This window comes from Gymnoscopelus microlampas, assembly GCF_963454915.1.
Source record: "Gymnoscopelus microlampas genome assembly, chromosome: 20".
Lineage (NCBI taxonomy): Eukaryota > Metazoa > Chordata > Actinopteri > Myctophiformes > Myctophidae > Gymnoscopelus > Gymnoscopelus microlampas.
Window position 1 is genome coordinate 23,939,734 of NC_139957.1, and position 23,121 is coordinate 23,962,854.

Sequence of the window (23,121 nt, forward strand, 5' to 3'; positions counted from 1 at the left end):
TATTAGACTCAAGACTCGACTTATGCGTAAATCCATTTTTTCACCGTGATTTGATTGATTTCATCACCCGGCTCCACAGGCACTCCACGCTGTTTTGACTAATGCACTGTTTCGCCGAGGTGTTTTTGAAGTGCCTGCGCCTGTAGTGACGCATCTCGGTGTGATCACTCCTTTACTCCCTCCCTCACCTTTTCCCTGAATTTACCAATCTGTACCCCCCCGCAGCTGTCCACAGTCTGAAGTTGAGTCGGACCCATATAGACTGGCACAGTGTGGACGAGGTCTATCTCTACAGTGATGCCACCACTTCCAAAATTGCACGCACGGTCACTCAGAAACTGGGCTTTTCCAAAGGTCAGTCAACTGCAACTATCACCATCCTCGGCAAAGAGCACCCCCCCAGAATACAATATATGATTTGAGTCTGAGATTAGGTTACCTCTGCACTGGCTGTGATCTGGGAACAGCTATGCATTAAGATGATAAATATAGGATGTTTAGATAAGTCACAATGTGTAGTTGCACTTATTTCTGTGCTGCAAACCCACATTTGGGCGAAAAATTAACCCACAAGATCCCACAGCCTACTGCCCATCTGGTATTTTAAGCCTGGCTCAAACAAAACATTGAAAAGACTGCATTTACAATTTGATTTAAATATCAGGTGAATTCATCTTTCCATATATAATGGATTACTCAGTATCTCTCTCCAATCTCCCAAGTGCTGCAGCGTATTTTCGCTCCCTCATAGCTCCCAGATTACAAGGAGAATCTGGCTTTGGTTATCTCAATCTTCCCTGACAAACAAATCTCCTTACTGCCATCCAGACGGTAGCAAATCCCATTGGCTCCCGATGCTTTGGCATGCAGCACATGACCCTAGCGACAAGAGACTGTGGCCATGCGCTCAGCCCTGTAGGCACAGCAGGGCTGCTACTCAGCCGCACAGCAGGAGGCCTATAGTTGTAGTCTCACCTACTGAACCCCTGTCCCCTGTTTTATTTTGATTATTCAAAACAATACTACCTGAAAGTCATCAGTCAATATACAAAAATATGAACAAAATTGTATCATCAAAGACATAGCTATCTTGCAGTACAGGTCTTAAGTTTTCCTTCTCACCATGGTCCCCCAGCCTCCAGCAGTGGAACACGCCTGCATCGAGGCTTCGTGGAGGAGGCCTCCCTGGAGGACAGACCCCCTCAGACAACACACATCGTCTTTGTGGTACACGGCATCGGGCAGAAGATGGACCAAGGTCGCATCATCAAGAACACTGGCATGTGAGTGTCTGAGCTACAGTCCCCCACTTCATTCAACCTTTTTTCACAGTCGCAGCTGACATACTGTATGTGCTTCTGTTTCAACTTAGTAAGGGTATACATTTGTCCTCCAGCATTGCCAGCAATGTTAAGAAGCCAACTTTCTGTCACCTTTGATTCTGTTTGTGATCACTTAATTTCTGTTTCAATATAGTGTAGAACACAGTACAGGTGTTATCAATAATAGAACTGCATGGCTACACAAATTGATTTGTTCAAGTATTGGAAAAATGCCCACAGGAATGACTGTTAGCTATGTTACAAAAAACTATTTCTTTTGTTAAAAAACGTATTTTTCTGACAACATAAACAGAAAGATAATGTTAATGGAAATACCTGTACTATGTTTGTTAGAGGGAGGCAGTGGCTCAGGAGGTAGGGTAGCCGTCTGGAAAAAGGAAGGTTTGCAGTTCGATCATTCCGATTTATGTTGAAATGTCCTTGAGCAAGAAGTTGAGACACTAAGTTGTATTGTCATCCCCAATTCACATGCCCACTTGGGTCTAGTCTTTCCATTACTCCATTCCCCCCATTAGAGTCCAAAGTGAAGATGTAGGCTAAGACGGGCATCTAGTATTCCTTTCTGATCGTACATTACATAGTATAGCATTGCCCTGCCATTTCCCCAGCATGTTGTTTACATCCGGACCACATAACATCTAGGTCAATACAACCACACGAATGGCCTTTCTAAGGAATGTAAAGTCACTATAATGTATAGTAATGTACTCTTATTGATAGGTTATACAGGAACACATGATATACTCATGACCTGAGAGCGCTAAGCTTTTATTTTTCACTCTCAGTCCCTCTGTCTGTCTCTCTATATCTTTTGATCTCTCATGCATTGCACTCTCTCTTCTTTATCTATCTTTCTATTTCTATCTGTGTGTATCTGTGGCTCTGGCGCTCTCCCTCTCTCTTTCTGACTCGGCACATGCACACAAATCTCAGTACTATCTTGTTGCCGCCACCATCATGAGCATGAGCAGGAATGTGCCACCATAATGTACCGTATCTGCCCGCCCAAAATGTGTTTTTCTAGTTTCTTCATCCTACACTGTGTGTCATTGATTAACACCGTTTTGTTGGATGTAGTCCTTATGACTGGTTCTACCAATAACTGACTGATAACATTTGTTTCGCCAATGGCTATCAGAAGCTATTTATGGAACATGAGAATTGAGATGTTACTTGACACATAATTCCCAGTGCATCAGTACACTGAGAATGTTAATTGTGTCCTCCTTTTATACACAATGTGGTTATGTGTTTGAATATTATTAACCCATTAAGACCTGGAATTGTGTCATTTTTAGATTTGAGCTCAAAAGCATTATTTTACACTTTGGGCCACGCTATGAGCTTGTATATCTGCTATTTTTGAAAAATCGTGAAAATGTGTGCAAATCTTTGAATATATATATTTTTAAAGCGAACATTTTAAACTCAAATCTTTGCTTCTGGGGGGTCCCTGGAACAAAATATTTTGATGGGGGTCCGCCGCCAAATACATATAATTTTGGGGGTCCTTGACATGAAAAAGATTGAGCACCACTGATATAGAAACATACGTTTTTCAGAATACTGTTGAGATTTAGGAGACATGTAGAATCGGCTTCAGGTCTCAATGGGTTAAGTGAGTTTGACCCCCCACCTGCTCCGACCAGCATCTTTCATGACGTCAATCAATTCAGGCATTCCTCCCATGACATTTGCAGATTGCAATCATTCCAACTGCACACCGCTTGCCTTTTGTTCTCCTCCCCTCCCACTCATTCCATCCTTCCGTCCATCCCTCGCTTTCATCTTTTGTCCTCCCCTGGTATCTTTTAAAAATGGGGTTGATCTTTTTGACAAACTCATTCAATAGGAGGTAATTAACTAATAATAATTCAAATTAAAGTTTATTATGAGGACCTAGGCACCAATGACATGGTGGAGAAGATATAGCCCTACCGTTACAACATATTGAAACCACATACTACATCTCTTCTATACTGGAAAAATCACTGCTGATTAAACGTATTCATATAGTAATAGTTATTATTTGTATAATGGGTGTCTTATTCATATTCAGGGGCCATGGTTGTATACTGGAGGCTGTATGTGACTGTTTCCTCAAGAGCACCACTGCCCTGGCCATTGACCACATTGACCGGTGTAGATTATCAATGGTCACTGGACACTGTAGTGTGCATAGTAGTAGCAGCACAGAGCGTACAGGGCAAAGCCTTGTTATTCTGTGTTACAAGGTAAGCAACTTTTCTAGGGGATTAGACCAGCTAAGCAGGGAAAGTATACCAAGTCAGGCCAGCTTTTGACACTAAGCCTCACTCACCGTTCCCTGTGGATTACAGAGAACAGGCTTCCTTCAGTCACAAAAGGAAATATCGTCCAGGGGCTGCCATGTCTAGCACACACCAACCCGCCCAAACCTTTCCCTTTCCTGCTCATTCTTCTGAACTCTCTGACCTATCTAGTATAGTTCCCTCTTAATGTCTCTCACCTATTTTTGTCAGAAGCATCACTCAAAGCTTCCTCCACTATTCCCCCCCAGGCTCTATCCCTTAAATCTTCTTCTCAACTCACTCCATACATGCATTCTGGTGTTTGTTTACGGTTCGTTTCTTCCGCTTGTTTAGTAATTCAGTGCATGTGACAGACAGAGTTCAGTTTACGTTCCCTGGGTGTTTAAAGGGGGAACGAAGGCAGTCCATCATTAGCTGTAACGAATGTGTGAGAACCATAGTAGATCTCTGTGGATATTACCAGTTCTTCTTTCTGTCATAAAGCAAACACCACTCCCTGGATTGACATGAAAAACAAGGTGAACTGTTCTGCAAGTGGTTTCCAGGTCTCATCTCAGTAGAATGTAGTCTTATGTTGTCTAAGAGGGACAACATGGAAGACTCATGGGTGGAAGACTCTTGGGTGCTGTAAATAAAGCACTGGAAAGCTATACTCCATGTCAGAAGCAGCAAGGCTGCACTGCAGTGAAATAGATCTGTGCCCTGATGCCAAGAAATCATCCTTTCAAGCTGATACTCAAGATACGGACAGGTTATTCTCCACCAGTGGTCTGCACATTCTTCACCTCAACATAAGAAGTCTTATTCATAAGATGGATAAAATGTGACTTCTGTTCAGTACAAATAAGGTTGGGGTGATTATGTTTCTCTGAAACATGGCATGACAGTTCCATTAACGATGTTGAAATAGAAATAGAAATCTTTACTAGGGATGTTCGATATTATCGGCCTCCCGATATTATCGGCCGATATTAGCATAAAAATCGATATCGGAAAATATCGGTATCGGTTTTTAATTTTATTTATTTATTTAAAAAAAAAAAAAATTTACAGTAGTTCTTACTGTATGGTGTGTGTGATATGAAATTTGAGCTTACCCTAATCACAATAATCCCCGCATATATCGGTATCGGTTGATATCGGTAATTAAGAGTTTGACAATATCGGTATATCGGTTATCGGTAAAAAAGCCAATATCGGACAACCCTAATCTTTACAGTCATTGGGAAAGATTACAACTGTAAAGGAGGCAGTGTTTGTGTTTATGTAACATCAGACATGCATAGGAAGGAGTCTTGTCAAAGACTGCATTAGCCTGTATCCCAGTTGCAGACCAGTACACTTAAAGGCCAATTTCACTCTCCATTAGCCCCTGTCAACAGCTGCCACTTTTCTCTCCTGCTTGTATAGTTAGTGTATCCTGGAAGCGAAACGCTGCCCTACATGTGTATATATAGGACTAGTTGCAGCATAGCCATCCTAATTTGTGTGGACTGTTTAGAGTAGGATGCTGTATCAATGAGCAGTACAATGGACGTCATCCCTCTCTGCCTGACAGTCATTAGAGAAAGCAAACATACAGTACATTATGCTCTCTAGTAGACCTGTAGCAGGGAGGATTGTAGAGCGACTAGGCACTCAGAACCAGGTGGTCATTATGATGCACTACAGTACTGCCCAGAGAACAACAAGGATTCATAAAGCATTACAAATACCCTAGAGATATAGCTATGTTACTGTGAGACAAAACAATGAGCCAGATAGAATGGTAAAACTTGTTTTTCTGAACACGGAAAGCATCAGACGAAGGTCTACCTCCCACATAAAATGTGGTATATTATTGGTTTTTACTTCATCAACCGTATAATTTGCTTGTCTCCTCAAAGGCAATGGAAGGAATTATAAATATTTATAATATATGATCTAATGTCAAACATCAAAGAATGTAACTTACCCTTAAACGCATTTATTACTCATTTTGCATTTGGGATGCATAAATTAGGACCCCTAATTAGGGGTCTTAAACAGGGGGTCCTGGACCCCTGGGGGTTCCTCAGAATTACTACAGAGGGTCTGCAAAAGGTTTTTGTGATAGGATTTGTTTTAGTTTTTTTTACATTAACCACTTGAACCCTTGCATCCCTACTTCCCTAGTCATCCCTATTCGCTAAAAATAGCTGATCTACAAGCTCACAATGTGCTGCTCTACAACGCGTTGTGACTGAGCTTGTAGATCTGCCATTTTCAGTGAAGAGATTAGGTGTAAAGCGAAAAAGAGCACATAAAGTAGTACAGAGCCAAAGGTCAAGTGTGAAAATCCACATTAACATGAATCCAAAGTATTAGTAGAAAAGATCATGTGTAAACAAAATACATGAATTTGAAACTGATGAAATCAATGAAAAAGTTTAATCTGCAATACAGTTGTATACAATATGTAGTGGGGGTCCCTGCTTCACCTCTCTCTCAGCTAAGGGGTCCTTGGCCTGGCTGAAAAGCATTTAATTTACATTCTTTGATGTTTATCTTTGTGGTGATTGATGTATCATATCACCACATCATATTTTCATTATATACAGTATATCAAACTATATTGTGTGTGTGTGTGTGTGTGTGTGTGTGTGTGTGTGTGTGTGTGTGTGTGTGTGTGTGTGTGTGTCAGGCTGAGGGAGGCGGTGAGGAAGATGGAGGAGAAACACTACTCGGAGCACAATGATGAGCATGTGGAGTTCCTGCCTGTGGAGTGGCGCTCCAAACTGGCTCTGGATGGCGGTTAGTGTGTGTGCACTAGGGCGATGTTCCTTAACCTGGGGTCTGGGCTCTACACGAGGCCTTGTCTGTATTTTAATGTAGTCCAACATTTTAAATATGCTGCTTGGTTAATCATATTAATCGAATTATTTGATTTATAAAAAATCGATTCAAACCATTTTTGTGTCAATTCATTGCTATATACAAATATTATTTTAATATTATTTGAATATATATATATATATACACACTTTTTTTTTTTTTAAAGTAACTAAGTAGCCTTGCTGAGCCTGTGGCCCATAGGTTTCCTGTTTCTGTAGCGTGAGGCGGCTTGATGTACAACTACAAGTCCATCCCCTGGCCATGATGTACAAGTTCACCCTCTGGACATGATACTAGTATGTCAGAGGGACTTTGCCCCAATCCAGCCCTTGATGCTGAGTGCGGCATTGGGTCCCGTTTTTATAGTTTTTGCCAGTTTGACCTTTTGGTATGTCCTTGGTATGATTGAACCCGACCTCCCAATCTCAGGGCAGACACTTTAACCACAAGGCCACTGAGCTGGTATTTTAAAAAAACTGCTTCTCTGTTGTTTGATTACTAGAAAAAGTAATTGATAGAATAATCCCTAAGAAAATAATCTATAGTTGTAGTCCTAGTCTGCACGTGCGCGTCAGCACACATGCACATACTTACTCAGTGTGTCCTGCCCTCATTGGGGTATTGCTGAATGAGCAGAGCGGACATTGTTCCATCGTAGCATTTACAAGGCGTTGTGTGAAAGCCTGGGAGATCTAGGTCATGTTTTGTTTTTGGAGCTGCAGGCAGGCAGCGAGTTAGATGTTACTCACTGACTCCATATGTTGTCCTAAAACATGCTCATTTGCCTAGATATACAGTAGGCCTAGTCCTGTAATTATGTACAGTGGAAGTTTAAAACTGCAATTCTTTACTCCAAATGCTTTAAAAAAGCATCCAAGAACATCTTAAAGAACTTGCAGATTAACAATGATAATGTGACATTGAATTCATAACATGAAATGTTTTGGGTACACTGGTATGTGCTTGTAGATACCGTAGACTCGATCACCCCAGACAAAGTGAGAGGACTGAGAGACCTTCTTAACAGTAGTGCCATGGACATCATGTATTACACCAGCCCCCTTTACCGGGATGAGGTGGGATAATCACACACACACACACACGCACACGCACGCGCACGCGCACGCGCGCACACACACACACACACACACAATATGTTTCCATAGAAAAATGTTTCTAATAGTGTCCAAGGCTTTTCCATATCAGCGTTGCCTTCCCAAAACACCCTCCGTCAATCTGTCAGTGTTTCTGCTTCTAAAAGCCTGTTTGCTTGTCCTCTGTTGTAGATCACCAAGGGCCTGACCTCAGAGCTGAACCGACTCTACTCACTCTTCTGCTCCCGGAACCCCGAGTTCGAGGAGAAGGGAGGCAAGGTGTCCATCGTGTCCCATTCCCTGGGCTGCGTCATCACATTCGATATCATGACAGGCTGGGACCCGGTGCGCTTCTGCCTGCAGGAGCATCACGCCATGGAGGAGGAGCTGGACCTGCCCTGGATCTCCTACCAGGAGAAGCACCTGCTTGAGCAGCTCCGCCTCACAAGGAACAGGTAAGGCCTGTTGGCTGGACCGCATCCTAGGGTCTGAGCCACTTAACACATTCCCTGCCAGAGGGTTTTCTATAACAGGATCAGCCAGTGCCAGGAATTTTGACCATTCTGACTCATCTTTGAGGACCCACAGAATATATCTTGTATATCTCAAAACTAAGAGTAGAATCTCTTCTTTCATCTGGAAAAAAAGTGAATTGATAGCATGTTCCGTTTGTTAGCTAGAGGTAGTTGAATACAGCTTTTTTTCACCAAAAACAGCCCCTTTTCTTTAGATTCAGAGTTATGAGTATTTTAGTGAAAGACACACTTTAGATGCATAAAATGATTTCAAAAGTCTTTGACATTTTTGGAGTGAAACAGGTTGCTGTTTCACTCCAAAGTGAAAAGCTTATTTCAGCTCATTTCAAACAAAGTTTTTCAACTCAAGTTATATACATCAAATAATAGATAATAATAATAATTCAAAGTTCAAAGTGCAACATCAATACATCGGTCATCGAGAGCTTCATGAGAACACTTATTTTCCAGTCCAATATTCTATACTGCAGTGGTTTTCAAACATTTTGTGCCCAAGCCACACCAATGGGCAAGTCAAAATCTCAAGCCACACCTGTATTCTTAGCAAAAACATAGCAGATCTACAAGCTTTTACTGAGCTTGTAGATCCATTCTTTTATGCCATTTATGACAATTTGTGAAAATAAATAAATAAAAATAAGGGATGCCTGGGCGTGACCCCCCAAAAGAATCATATTTGAACTGGGGACCCCCATTTTGTTTGACTGGTTCCACAGATAAATATTGTGAAAATAGCAGATTTTCAAACCCTCTCTTCTTCTTCCTCTCTTCCTCCCCTCTGTCTGTCTCTCTCTCACACAGTGAGATGTCTTTGTTCACAAAAACATTTGCAACCAAATGGACCTGGTTCAATAATCTATGCAGTGGTTCTCAACCTTTTCAGGCCGTGACACCCCAAAAGAATCATATTTGAACGTCTGTCTGTCTCCCTCTGTCTCTCTCACACAGTGGTTCTCCAACTTCACATTTACAACTCTGAGTGAGATTGCACAAAACACAAATGGGACCAAATGGACCTGAATCAGTTCTATGCTGCAGTGGTTCTCAACCTTTTCAGGCCGTGACCCCCCAAAATATATGTATAAAATAGCAGATTTATAGCAGATTTTCAAGCCCTCTCTTCTTCTTCTTCCTCTCTTCCTCCCCTCTGTATGTCTGTCTCTCTGTCTATCTCTCTCTCACACAGTGAGATATCTCTCTTCACAAACCTGATTCAAAATCTATGCAGTGGTTCTCAACCTTTTCAGGCCGTGACCCCCCAAAATAATCATATTTGAACTGGGGACCCCCACTTTGTTTGGAAACAAAGTGCTATTTTCGGAAAATAGCCGATCTACAAGCTCAGAGGTTATGAGCTTGTAGATCGGCTATTTGCGCGCGCGCGCACACACACACACACACACACACACACACACACACACACACACACACACACACACACACACACACACACACACACACACACACACACACACACACACACACACACACACCTCCTCTCTCATGGCTCTCTCGCACGGATCAGCGGAATCACTCGGTCAATTCTTCCGTCTGTCGAGGGACGACGGCGATGGGGGAGGGGGTCCGGAGAGGGTGCGTTCGTTTCAACGGGGGAGGGGGTCCACGTTCGTTTTCCTCGAGGGTTGATGATCGTGGGCTGGCGCTCAGGATCGGCTTTTTGTTCTGTGTCGCCCACTCGCCCATCTCTCCTCTGACACAGAGGGGTGATACTAGTTTGCAGACTTTTACAGTCTTGTTTTTTTTTTGCTCGCCTCGGATCATCGGGCTGTTTATGAAGTGCTTTTGCACATTAGCATCCTGGAGAAAAGATCATCACCCGCGGGCGTGTGCACATACGAGCGCGTGCGAGAGAATCTCACAGGGACGCACGCCTCCGCCTCTCACGGTAAGATCCTGGCTCTTAGAGCCAGCAGATGTGTTTACTCTGTTTCGCTTTGTAATGGCGGACCATGTTAGACGCGGCCGGGCGGGTTAGACTCCTTTGTAAGAACGTGTTTGTGTGATCACGTGACCGGAGCATGTTTTTTTTTTTCAACTTCTACGTCATCTACACAAAAGATATTAACCCCCAAGCTGCCAGAGGACCTAATATAACAGAAACTATTGAAAAGACCACTTCGCGTAGATCTACGCGATTGGCATGCTGCGGCTATTTTTAGATTCACGTAGATCTACGCGATTGGCAGGCAATGTGTTGAAAAGGGTTAACAAACTTAACATACTTAATGTAAGGCAAAAGACAGAAGCAGAGAAGCATAGAACTTAGGGATTTATTTGTATTATTATGGAATCATATTCTCCAGCGCCGTTAGTAAAATAACTAAAGCAGATGTCACTGAGTGTCTCAGTGTCTATTCAGTGGCTTGAAAATACGATTTATGTGCTTCTCAAAGTCACCACTTAAACCGAATGTAGCACCAACTGTATCGGAAGATGGAGAACCAATTTGTTTCTGAGGATTTATGGGGCCCTTGGGGAAATAATTATTTTGTAGATGAGGCGACTTTGACAAGTTTGACAAGGATGTCTTGGTATAGTGTTGATATGTAATTAACTGTGCTATGACTGATAAACTGTGCTGAATACTGTAGCTTCAACAAAGAAAGGTTGCTAAACTAAAACTATAATAGAAGGCCAATGCCACTAAATAATGAATTCACACTCTTGGTTTCTCTTTCTCACAGGTTACGAGAATTGGAAGATCAACTTCTTGGCCTGGAAGCCACTAAACCTTCAACGCGTCCACCCCTCAAATTTAAGGTACAGCATGAACTGTCTCATCAAGGTGTGTGAATTCCTACATGCCACTTTCTTACAGAAGGATGAATATAGACTTGTGGCATACTGAGTGAGTCATCTGAATTGGTGTTGACGAAGCCATAGACGTTAGAGGGGGAGGTTGGAAAAAGTTAGAAAGCATCCCATGCAAACAGAATAGCAGATGTAGGAAAACTACTTATTTGAAATTTCAGGATTGAATTTCAGTGATATTTCTGTCTACTCTAAGAGTAAGTTGAGTGAATAAGTATCCTAGTCAGTACCAGAGACTTCTGTTTTAGGAGTTTCTTAATGATTTGCACAGAACACACCTCTTTTCCTTTCCTCTTTTCTTTGCCCATTCATTGATTTTGTTTTTACCCTTGTCTTACTATCTTTGGTCATCTTTTTCATGTTGCCTTTGTAGATATGACTTTAAAATAAAATGCATCATGTTGGTGTGTGTGTGTGTGTGTGTGTGTGTGTGTGTGTGTGTGTGTGTGTGTGTGTGTGTGTGTGTGTGTGTGTGTGTGTGTGTGTGTGTGTGTGTGTGTGTGTGTGTGTGTGTGTGTGTGTGTGTGTGTGTGTGTGTGTGTGTGTGTGTGTGTGTGTGTGTGTGTGTGTGTGTGTGTGTCAGGTGGAGAACTTCTTCTGTATGGGTTCACCTCTGGCAGTGTTCTTGGCCCTGAGAGGGATTCGCCCAGGGACAAGCTGTCACCAGGACCACATCCTGCCTACCTCCATCTGCACTAGGCTCTTCAATGTCTTCCATCCCACGGACCCTGTGGTCAGTCCACTTGGCTAACCCTGCCTACGCAGCAGTGCACTATTGCTCAGGGTTACTACAGCAGACTCTCTGTTTGTTTTCTTTTTCATTGCTGACTTAGCCCACACAGAGTGGGTTTTTACATAGGAGTTTTTTTCTCCTTCTTTTTCTTCTTTTTTTTTTCTTCTACTGAGCTTATTCGCTAGTGTTGTAATTCACTACTAAACTGAATGGGACGCTGCTACTAAATCCTAATACATTTTGTATTATTACTTATTCCGCCTAACTCCTTCTCCTGGCTAACGTGGTAGAGCGGCCATTTGGGAACCAGTTCGATCCCCGGCTCCTCCTGTCTTGGTGTAAAAGTATCCTTGAGCAAGATGCTGAACACTTTACTGCTCCCGGGTAGCAGGGCCCTTGCATGGTTTCCTCTGTCATCGGTGTATGAATGTAACGCTAAAAGGTAACAAACATTATCAAAGCAAACCTGGACATTATTATTATTGGGATTGTGTTTCATCCTGCAGGCCTACAGACTGGAGCCCCTCATTCTCAAGCATTACAGCAACATTTCACCTGTCCAGATACACTGGTAAGAACTCCCTTCGCTCAATTATCCCTTCAGGACATGAAAATCAGACAACACTTTTCAGTTAATGTACTGAGCTCGCTCTCTTGGCACTGATAAATCTATACACTAGCTTAAGTAAAATGACACATTCCAAGTGTTTTACATAGGCCTGTTTAAATTTCACTGTGCAAGCCCTCATCACTCAAAACACACTGGGAAGTGTTTTACCTTTTTTTGTTTTCCGTCATTAAGCCATCATTTATATTTTTAAGTTGTGTGCTGAGCTGTGTCGAAGATTATGCTAGTGCAATAAATTGCTATAGTCGATAAATATTTTGTGCTTTCTCCATCAGGTTTAGTGCCACCACCCCCACACCATATGATGACATCCGGCCTGTCTTCTTAAACCCAGTAAAAGACACTGCATCAGACACAGAGAGCATCCCCAGCCCCAGCACATCCCCTGTCCTTCCCCGAAGGCACTATGGAGAGTCTATCACTAGCCTGGGCAAGGCCAGCATTCTGGGTAAAGCTTTGCAGTCTCTATTCTAACAAGTAAGACGCGCGAACGCGGGAAGCGAACGCAGCTTGAAAATAACAATAAGAAGAATAGAAAGGAATGAGCAATTGTAGAGAAGTGGGTGAGAACAGGGCCGCCACAAGAAAACTAAGGCGTTTTCAACTTGCCATCCGGCCTGAAATATGCACAAATGACATGGAATTCTTAGATATCCCAATAGATGAACTTGTGTAGATGCTTTTAGATGTGTTATTTTTGACTGTAGCTGCCATATTTCTCTCAGAGGAGTGTAATTAGTCACCCAGGGGCAGGCGGATTTCATCCACACTGTAGTGCACTCTGAGATCTGTCAGCAGCCAATGAGAGCGTGAGTCACATGGGGGCGCGGCTGCACACAGGCAGTGCACACAATACTGCACACAGACAGACAGACACACACACACACACACACACAACCCGAGCACGGTTTCATAGTAAGCTCCACTTGCGCGAAGGCGCGCCTCCTTCCGCTGCGTTCGCAATTAGTTCTTACAGTTGATGCATATTGTCTACCATGCCATTCTCTGAAACGTGCAGAGACTTTGTAAGAATGTAGTCTTGGCCATTTTCTTTTCTTTTTCATGCTGAAATGACTTTCTATTTTCCACTAACCTCTGAAAGAATGGACTGGATGCAATTGCCAGTGTTATGACTCCCCATGGATAGTCACTGATGCAGACAGTGGGTGGCCAGAGAGAATGGCATCTCTTTCTGGAGATTGCTCTCACTCTGTAGCTGAAGTTATTTCTTTATGACTAGATGGCACAGTTACAACCTGAGCTGACTCAGCATGAAACTCTGAGATCATGCAACAAAGGCTGCTAGTCTGCTAACTATCAGATGAACACCTGTATCTAACATGGGGTGTGTCCAGGGTTGCTTCGTATACAGCACAGTATCATCGCAGGGTATCACATACTGTATCTCTATAGAATAGTGTATGCTGTTGTAGGCTGCTGTAAATTAGTGCCAGCATAGAATAGAGATGTTTTTTGTTATTGCTGTTTGTTTATATATGCTTAATTGCTACCCTTTTTATATTTCCAAAACCCATAACACCCGGCTCACATGTGTCTCTCCACCTTTCACCTTCTCTCCCTTTAGGAGCAGCCAGCATTGGAAAGGGCATTGGAGGCATCCTATTCTCTCGCTTCTCTCGCTCCAACAGCCAGCCCTCTGTATCTCTAGGGTTGGAGGGAGGGGCCACCGCTGAGGGGGAAGAGCAGAAGAGGACAGACAGCCAATCAGCATACGGGCTCTCCACAATGGCCCAGTCCGCCTCCACCATCACTGATGCAACCTGTTAGTTTACCTACATGCTCAACATTAAATATTATCATAACTACATGAAAACACCATTTGTGTCTGTTAGAAAATTACCGGGGACATAAACTTGAAAATGACCTTATTTTAACACATCGGGTGCCAAACACGGTCTGAACCGTGTGTTTACATAGTGGCGGTTCCGAAGCTTCGGTGCCGAACACGGTCTGAACCGTGATTTCAGTCTTTTTGTTTTTTTCGTTTTTCTCCGCGCGGGCGGGGCTAGAGCAGCTCTGGGAGCACCCATTGTAATCCTGCGAAGGAAGTGCCAGATCGCTCACCGGAAACACTTTTTTCCCCCCCCATCTGTTTCCTGTCTATTTCCTACTTTGAAACGCCTATATCTCCGAATCTGTTTCCTGTGGGGAAAAACGGTCATGCGCGATCCCCCCCCCGTTGTAACCCGCGAGGGGAATGTTATGGTTCCAGCCTGTAGCCAGGCTCATGGCAGAACATGAATCGATGCTTTTTTTTGCGTGGATTTGCTTGTAACGTACGGCGAAACTTTAAACAGCAAAGCGCAGTCAATGGGGAGAATGCTGGCACCCACGGTAAGTTGTTATGAAAACATGCTGGCACCCGATGTGTTAAATGATACGTATTTGCTGGGTCATTGCTCTGCTGTTAACACAGTCTCTGTCTCTGTCTTCCAGTGGAGCTGGAGCGGCGCATTGACTTTGAGCTCCGAGAGGGTATGGTGGAGAGCCGTTATTGGTCAGCGGTGACCTCACACACAGGCTACTGGTGCTCACATGATGTAGCCCTGTTCCTGTTGACCTTCATATACAAGCAGAAAGAGATGCTTCCTGAACCAGCAGATGACAACTTGGAGCCTGATTGAGGCAGCATGTCTCACACACAAACACATTCTCTCTCTCTCTCTCTCACTCACACACACACACACACACACTTAAGCCTGGTTCATGGTCGAAGTGCGCAGGCGCGCTCCGCCGCCGTGCTGTGCACGCGCTGAAATGTTCATACTCCCAGCGCATGCCTGAAATACGCGCATCGATAATCACTGTCACTAGGAGTGTTGCTGTAGTGAAAATACCTGTACCCCTAAAGACAAATCAAATCAAGTCATTTCCGGTTCAAACTGTGGGCTCTGGAAGACACAATTTCTTGTTTGCTTTGCTTTAAAACACAAAAGAAACTATAAATACGAAAGCAACAGGAAGATTCTCTTTGTTTTGTCTCAAATACTTAGATAGAAGAAATGCATTTCATCACTGTAGGATATCTATAAATGGTTTTCACAATTTAGGGCATTACAGTTCTCCATTTTTTACACATGCAAATACACACATGGCCCTAAAAGAAATGCAAATAGTAATAGAATAAGAGAGCTGGAAGCTAGCTGCAAAAGTATCTCAGCTCTTTCTCATTTATGTAACATGGATCATTCGTGACAGCAGCATTGATGTAAATAAAGCAATGATAATTGATGGGATTTGTCACATTAACATGAAATGGACATCAGTCAGAGAGCACAATATATTACAGAAGTGCTTTGCAGCTATTAACTTGTAATTTACACAAAAGGCATTTCCTCGAAATTATCCATTTTCAAATGAACCCATTGAGCATGACCACAATGTTTATCTTTTCTCTCAGCCAACAATTGCCAAGCCATGGTCACTTTGTTGAGCCAATCAAAAAAGGAAGGTTCGCAACTCTTGTTCAGTGCGCCGTACAAAATGTATTTAAACATAACAATGATCCGTAAAGCACAGAGGTGGCATAGACTTGCACCCACAGTCCCAGGCATGCAGTGAACATTTCAACATACATCTTATTGGTACATAATTACATGCTAGGAAATGGGTAGAACATATGTAGACCATTATTAGTGTGGTTGCCCAACAGGGCAACCAGACTATAGTACTCTATACACTTTATTTATTTCCATCTTTATAGATTAACTTTTTTTCAAACCGCTATTTCTCCCACAGTTTTTATCCCCTAATGTTGTGCCATATATCAAAATGACCGTCTAAATCGGGAATCGTGCGCGTGTATAGGGCTAAGAGATTGGTTGAATAGTTTAATTGATATTAATTTATTAGTGCCATTAAATGTCCCCATCCACTTTAATGGAAAAGTGAAAAAACTCAAATTCAAGTATTTTTTTCTCAGAAACCGTAAGAGCTACAGTTATCAGATTTGGAGGGATAATTCATAATATTGTCCGAAATTATTGAAAAAAATATCACACCTTTCGGCCTCATGGTGGTGCTATAACAGCCCCCTTTACGTTTTGGACTGTAACTCTTGAACCGTAGGTCCGAAAATCAAAATTTCTTTTCACCTGGATTCCTTGGGTCACTACGCATCTCCCCATATAGGCCACGCCCATTTGCGTCAGGATAGATTTTTTGATATTGATTTATTAGTGCATTAAATTTCCCCATCCACTTTAATGGGAATTGCAAAAACTCCCATTCAAGTATTTTTTTCTCGGAAACCGTAAAGGCTACAGTTACAAAACTTGGAGGGGAGGTTAATAGTTTTTTGAAAAATTATTACGAAAATAATCACACCAGTCGGCCACATGGTGGCGCTATAACAGCCCCCTTTACCTTTTGGCCTATAACTCTTGAACCGTAGGTCGTAAAATCAAAATTTCTTTTTCCCTGGATTCCTTGGGTCACGACGCATCTTCCCATATAGGCCACGCCCATTTGCGTCAGGATAGATTTTCCGCCATTTTGAATTTTCTTCAAAACACACTTTTTGCTCCTTTTCCTTCAATTTTTTTCCAATCTCACACAAATCGGTACACGTGATCTATGGACCCATGCGATAAACCTATCCAAGCGGAATTTTGATAGTCCGTACCGTCCGTCCGTAAATGGCTTCCAAAGTTAGCGGGAGGGGCCCGTTTGACCCAAAATGCCATAAATCACGAACGAAACGTCCGGTCAATCCCAAATTTGAATCACATGTCGAGGGTGGTATACTAAACCAATCCCCAAAAGCATTTCTACTTTGATCCATAGGGGGCGCCACGAATGCTCAAAATGTAACCGTTTGATGCAAAAACCTTATTTTGGGGGGATCGATCCTCTCAAAATGAAACGCAAGCGATCTCAGGAGTGATGTGACGATGTAATTGGCGCAGTCTCCGACGGTATTCCTCCCGGCGTATTGCTCGAGTCCCGACCGGCGTCGGCGCAACCACACTTTGCAATTGCCAATTGCGACGCGTCTAGTTACTTAGTGTTTTGGTTCCCATGGCTTTTGCGTGACTGGATCTTCCCTCGAACAAGCATTTGCCCATGGAGCTCTTCTCTCTGGCTCCTTTTTATGGCTCGGGGGCACAGGCAAAATATTTCCGGGGGTCCCGATTTTTCACAAGATGGTGGTTGTTGCAGTTCCCTGCACTACTATATTTAACCATAGTTTTGCGGTAGGACAGAAACAAAGTCTACATTTAAGCCTACAGCTCTAATGGTGGATTGGCCACACCGCAAAATACCTTTATTATTGTCTCAATAGAGTCTCAGGTCCTTAATCTGCCCTGTCCTAGTGTCTCTATCCTCACTCCTACAAGGCTGTGTAAAGAGGGAAATGACATCTTTATGAAGGTAGACATGTTGCAAAATGTATATTGAAATATACAGATCAGAAAACTGTAAAAGGAGTTGATCCCAGTTTACAGGTTAACATTTTTGTGAATTTGCAAGCTCAAATCAAATCTACAAGTTATTGAATTATGCAACATATCTGCCTTTGTGTACTGTAGATGGCCTTTCCTTCTTTACTTAACCTTGTTCGAGTGAGGATAGAGGAGCTAGGACAGAACGGAATAAGGACCTGAGATGCAGCCAAAGAATTCCTCTCGGATCAAATTTCTGCTCATTCGCTCAATTTGCACTCAGTCCACCAGCTTGATCCGGAAATCGCTTGCGTCCCAAATGGTACATTTTTTTATGAGGTTAGTTAAAAAGCGACAAAGACAGGAAGTGGCATCTATAGACCAATTATTTGTTTACCAACATTGAGACATTCTCAACCTGTTGTTTCGGGATGCACTGGTTTCAGCGCACCCCAACCCCCTCTTGTGTGTTGGCTAGTGAGGCGCGTCCTAGCGAGACCTGATAGAATGGGTTTCATTTGGAGCCAGTATGACGTCTGTTAAGGGGTCTATACATACACACAAACTGGTCAATAACTCCACATGATGACTGGGGGTGGATTAAAAGTTAATGTATCTAGTCTATCTCAGGACAAAATCTCTAGATAGTTTCAATATCAAATTCAAAGCAAAAACCTAAGAGAGTCTCAGACAAAAACATACCACATTTCATTTTTTGGGGGGATAAATAAATAAAATAAAATGTTTTAGTCCAAATCACAATACTTTCATGACCTACTTTCATCACTTTGCTTCAGTAAGCTGCAAATCTTTCTAAGATGTATGTCTTGAGATTCACTTCAACTTTGGGTCTACCCCCAGTCACCAGGTGGGGCTTATGACCAATTTGTGTGATCCTGACTTGTCACTTTTTAACCAACCTGATGAAAATCCAAGAGAATTCTAAACATTGTTGTATTTAAATTACATTTGTACAGAGCATTCAACATGCGTTGCGAGTCTTCTTTTTTTATTTGAACTTCTGTGTTTCACAGTGTGGCTCCATGCCAAAGAAAGGGGGATATGCATAAAATTGATCACAAACACTTTGTTGAGCCAATAAACGATGGGAGACATGTTGATGTCACCACGCACCTGGTCACCTAGCTTGATTGCCTGTGTACGACCAGGCACGCAACCCCCTCCATGACCGCTGATGTCATGCCTGCGAAAACAGGCTGCACAGGGAAGTATGAACCAGGCCTTACTGACACACTGACATACACACTGCTTGGCATTTTTCCTCGCTATCTCTCTCTGGTTTTAACCTTTAACTCCTGTGAATGATATTGACTCCTACCTGCGCTCTTAACACACGCAGATGTTTCTCTGTATGATGGATATACAGATTTTTTTCACCCCAAGGGTGATGGCGTTGAACCAGGCACCCCTAAGGAGGTGATGCCTGTGCCATGGTTCAGCCCTGCCCAAAGTTATTTCACCTCTCCCACAGACTCTGCATGGAGCTTTGTGATGCACAACCCTCAACGTACGTCGCTCGACCTCGCCGATGCTGTCGGCTCCATCTACATTTCATTCATCCTTCCTCGTTTGCTTATGAAATGACTCCGTTGATCATCTGAGATCAGTGACTTGAACTAAATCGTAACTTTGAGTGCTGCTACACCTCATCAACATTGTTAGAATGCAAATACAGATGCAGCCTTTCGAAAGTAGTCAATGTCATTTATGTCAACTATTACAGGAACACTCCATAACTTTTCAAGCGTATTGTATGTAAGTGCACATAAAAAACACCAGCTATACTTATCCATGATCTCTTTATCGCTGCAGGAACTTTCTCTCGATCAATCAGTGAATACTACAATACACAGAATGCTTCATTCTAGCTAGTAGACTTTCAATGAGAGGCAGAGGTGCAGGCAGCTGTCACCGCTGCCATGGCTGAGGGAGCAACTGCCAGATAGGAAGAATCCTGCTTGTAAGGCCAGAGTTGGAATCACGGGAGCGAACTCGCGGCCATATCTTTCATTCATGCATTCGTTCTAACAGCTACAGAGAGATCAAGTTCGAAAACAGCAGAGTGCTCCTTTAATATATTTCCCTACATTTTTTATATGGCATAGTTTTATTCTTTCCCTTTAAATATTTTGGAGGGAAATGTATAGTAAAGGCAGAATAAATAACCTGTTTATTAATATTATTTTTTTTCATTTCTCAAGAACATACTATTTAAGTGTTGAGTTAGATTATATTATTATTTTTGTTTTGTTTTGTTTTTTTAACCATTGAGTGACTTTCATGTCGCTGTCATTCTGGAATAGTGTAACCAGCAATTCAAAAGCCATTTCCTTTTTTAAATATAATAAAACACTGTTAAAAGTTCACCAAAACTGCACTTATTTATGTGGTTAGTTTTTCAAAGTGATGCGGTGCGCCAATTTTTCTTTTACACTTTCATACTGGAAGTGTCTGGCTCTGAGAGAACAATAAAGCTTCACACCCAAAAGACATCAATAAACTCGGTATGATGTTGACAACAACATAAGGTTCATACTGTATGACAGTGTCATGTTCTTTTCTCAGCTTGAGCCTTCATCTATGAAACCTTAATGTATGATGTCATTGAAGACACTTTTAAAGCCTTGCAGGAGTAATTTAAGCAGCCATAAAATATAAAAGCTTGTAAATAGGTTCTTATTTTCTTACAGAGGAATTTATAATTCGAACAATGAGACAAATTTCCATCTTTCCATGTTGTGGTCTGAAAAGCTCTTGTCCGAATATTCAGTCATATAAAGGTTTTTCTTCACCCAAAATCCACACTTCAAACCTACATTTTCCTCTGTTTTGAGGAGACATTATTGGAGAGACCTTTCAGCACATGTTTACATTGATATCCAACTAAAATTAGTAATAAAACCACCATAGGACTATTTTTACTAAAAAAAATAAAAAAGAAAAAAAAACGTAAATAACATACTAAATAAAATTAGCTTTCCTCCCCCAATATCATTATGTAGCCAGTTAGCTATAACTATGATATAAACTTGGATCTTATCTTGGACAGTAGGGTTCCACCTAGTGGCCAAATATTTAGTTTCCTGTGCTGCTAGGCTTCAATAATAGAAACTTTTTATTTATTTTAAATTGTATCCACAAAATGTGATTCGAGACTTATTTGTTTTTTCAACAGCAACAAAACAAATCGTTTTGTATGCAGTTTGTTTTGACTTTTTGTCCACACATTGATTATTGTTACTGATAAGTGGCTACATAACACCCTTACCATTTAATCTACAGTATGTGAGCTTTTCTTTTATTAATTAAGTTGTATTGAAGAAGGGCCATTCTGTTTTTGTTTGTTTTGTTTCCCAATGACTGAACAAATGTTTGACACATTCACATATCTTATTGACGTGTACTTGTCATTTCATACCAAGAATCTGAATAATTAATAGCTAAAGACCGCTGGGAAGTATGAAACTTGCCTTAGAATTAAGAGGGCATTTCACAGTAAACAGGCTTTTTGCCATTGATAATAGAGATTTGATGAGGATTGTTCTGCATGCTCCGGTTGTTTTGAAATTAGTTGGAGACGGACTTTGAAAAGTCATAGAAGTTGCTCACTTTGCATGGTGACATGGTATTGTGTAATGGTAAATAGACCTTAGAACAGGAGGATGTTGTAAAGGGTGCCAATACACATCTAAGAAAACATTTTATGTTCTTCGCTTAATGGAATCTAAACCAATTAGTTGTTTGTGGATTTTTTTTTCTTCGTTTTTTCAGTGGATGGGGCTAACCTCACTTTAAGGCTCTAATATACTTACACAAAGTCTGCACGACAGACTTAATCTTTGTGGAGTTGTAATTGTTGAACTTCATTATTGTCAGTGTCAAATGTTCTTTCTTTACTGTTATTTTGATGTATTATCATTATCATCAAAGCCTAGCCCGATTTGATATGGTGCAAGCCACTGCTTTACTATGCCATACTCAGTCAAGGGCTGTGGAGTTGACCACCAATGAATGGATTCCATTTATTGGTATTTAATGCACTTAGGACCACTGCAGATGCATGTGCGTGGTATGTGATATGAGAGGGGACCTAATTGTCTGAAGAAAACCCAGATCAGACAGACTTTTTAGAGGACTGTACAAGTGGCTGGGAAGTCGTGAAAGCTATTTGAAAGGAGAGAAAGGTATTTGGAAGTGTTTCTGTAAATCCTTGCACATACTAATCAGCTATGAATAGCACAGAAGTGCTTTAGGAAAGGCTCTTGTGTTGCATTTATTTGTTCAGGCTGTAAGTAACAAAGCTTTGGCAGGTAGGAGGTCAATGATTGTAGCTCTTGTTTCAACATAACTTGTTACACAGAAGGCCAGGCATGGAACTGACCTTGGGGACCTGAGATTTTTGTCCTATAATCCGAGCACCTCTGCTACAATAATTTTAAAAATGGCACTGTTCCATTGTTGGAATATGGCTGTTTCCTTAAAGTGTGTGAAATATGCTCTTTTTAAATCAATACAAATCCTCAGAAGGTGTTAACCCTCAACTATTAATCAAGCACAGAATCCTAATTTTGTTAAGTTTTAACTTGCTCTCAGAACTTTAGCGTCTTCTCTTTTAACTGGATGCAATAAGAGGGCAACATCATCTAAACATGTAGAGGATTTGTTTTGATTATGCAAGCATATTTGCATCTACGTGCAGCTGTGTCAGTTCTTGAGGTGATGAAGAGTATTGCTTAAGGACATAACAAAAACTTCAGTAAATGTTTGCTCTTACAAGTATATTCAATATTGTGGGTGAGAGCACAGCGAAGTCACAGGGGCTGATTGGGTTCAAATCAGGTGCCGTTACAGGTTTGTCTGCAGTTCATTTAAATATTAATAATTCATCTTTTATTTTCTTGATAGGACTGTTACTTTAACATTGAAAGGATGTGCTGGAAGGTGTTTTGTTTGTCCCTAGAGCTGCTGTGCAATAACCCATGCCTGTAATGATTCAAACTGCCATCTGAAGCAATGTATTTATTTCCTTTTATTAAAACATTTCTTTTCGATACAATGACTACTTTTTCTTTTCTGAATATTTGACCATCCGTTGCTCCTGTTATCCTGTCATGTCTTAAGGAACAGAGTAGCAGGATGTTTCAGACATTATGAGGAAACTTTATAATATTTAAAGGGAACTATTATTAGTTTCAGGATTATTTCTTTGGAAAACAATAGAGCTGTTTGTTCATCTGAACCTTGGATCAAATTCTTTCCGAGGCACCCCAAGACATACATGAATGACAAAGCTAATTGATAGTGCATGAATAAGCCTATTGTAACTCTACCAGTCATGGTTCCAATATGAGTTACTAATGCAGTCATGTAACATCTGCAGATGTC

At 41.7% G+C, this 23,121-nt stretch overlaps 1 protein-coding gene across 3 annotated transcripts in view; it reads left to right on the plus strand.

The window, feature by feature from the left end:
• ddhd1a (DDHD domain containing 1a) overlaps positions 1 to 22,792 on the plus strand; it is a 38,500-nt gene extending 15,708 nt beyond the window's left edge. For 2 of the 3 annotated variants that reach the window (XM_084044403.1, XM_084044405.1), the window contains 12 exons: positions 226 to 354; positions 1,136 to 1,283; positions 6,297 to 6,406; positions 7,457 to 7,563; positions 7,774 to 8,036; positions 10,823 to 10,898; positions 11,533 to 11,682; positions 12,189 to 12,253; positions 12,586 to 12,758; positions 13,896 to 14,093; positions 14,768 to 15,971; positions 17,338 to 22,792. In XM_084044403.1, coding sequence (XP_083900529.1) covers positions 226 to 354; positions 1,136 to 1,283; positions 6,297 to 6,406; positions 7,457 to 7,563; positions 7,774 to 8,036; positions 10,823 to 10,898; positions 11,533 to 11,682; positions 12,189 to 12,253; positions 12,586 to 12,758; positions 13,896 to 14,093; positions 14,768 to 14,955 — 1,607 coding nt within the window. In that variant the 3' untranslated portion in view covers positions 14,956 to 15,971; positions 17,338 to 22,792. Of the gene's footprint in view, positions 1 to 225; positions 355 to 1,135; positions 1,284 to 6,296; positions 6,407 to 7,456; positions 7,564 to 7,773; positions 8,037 to 10,822; positions 10,899 to 11,532; positions 11,683 to 12,188; positions 12,254 to 12,585; positions 12,759 to 13,895; positions 14,094 to 14,767; positions 15,972 to 17,329 lie in introns of all 3 variants that reach the window. The other variant, XM_084044404.1, reaches the window with a different exon arrangement.
• Positions 22,793 to 23,121: the final 329 nt, after the last annotated feature.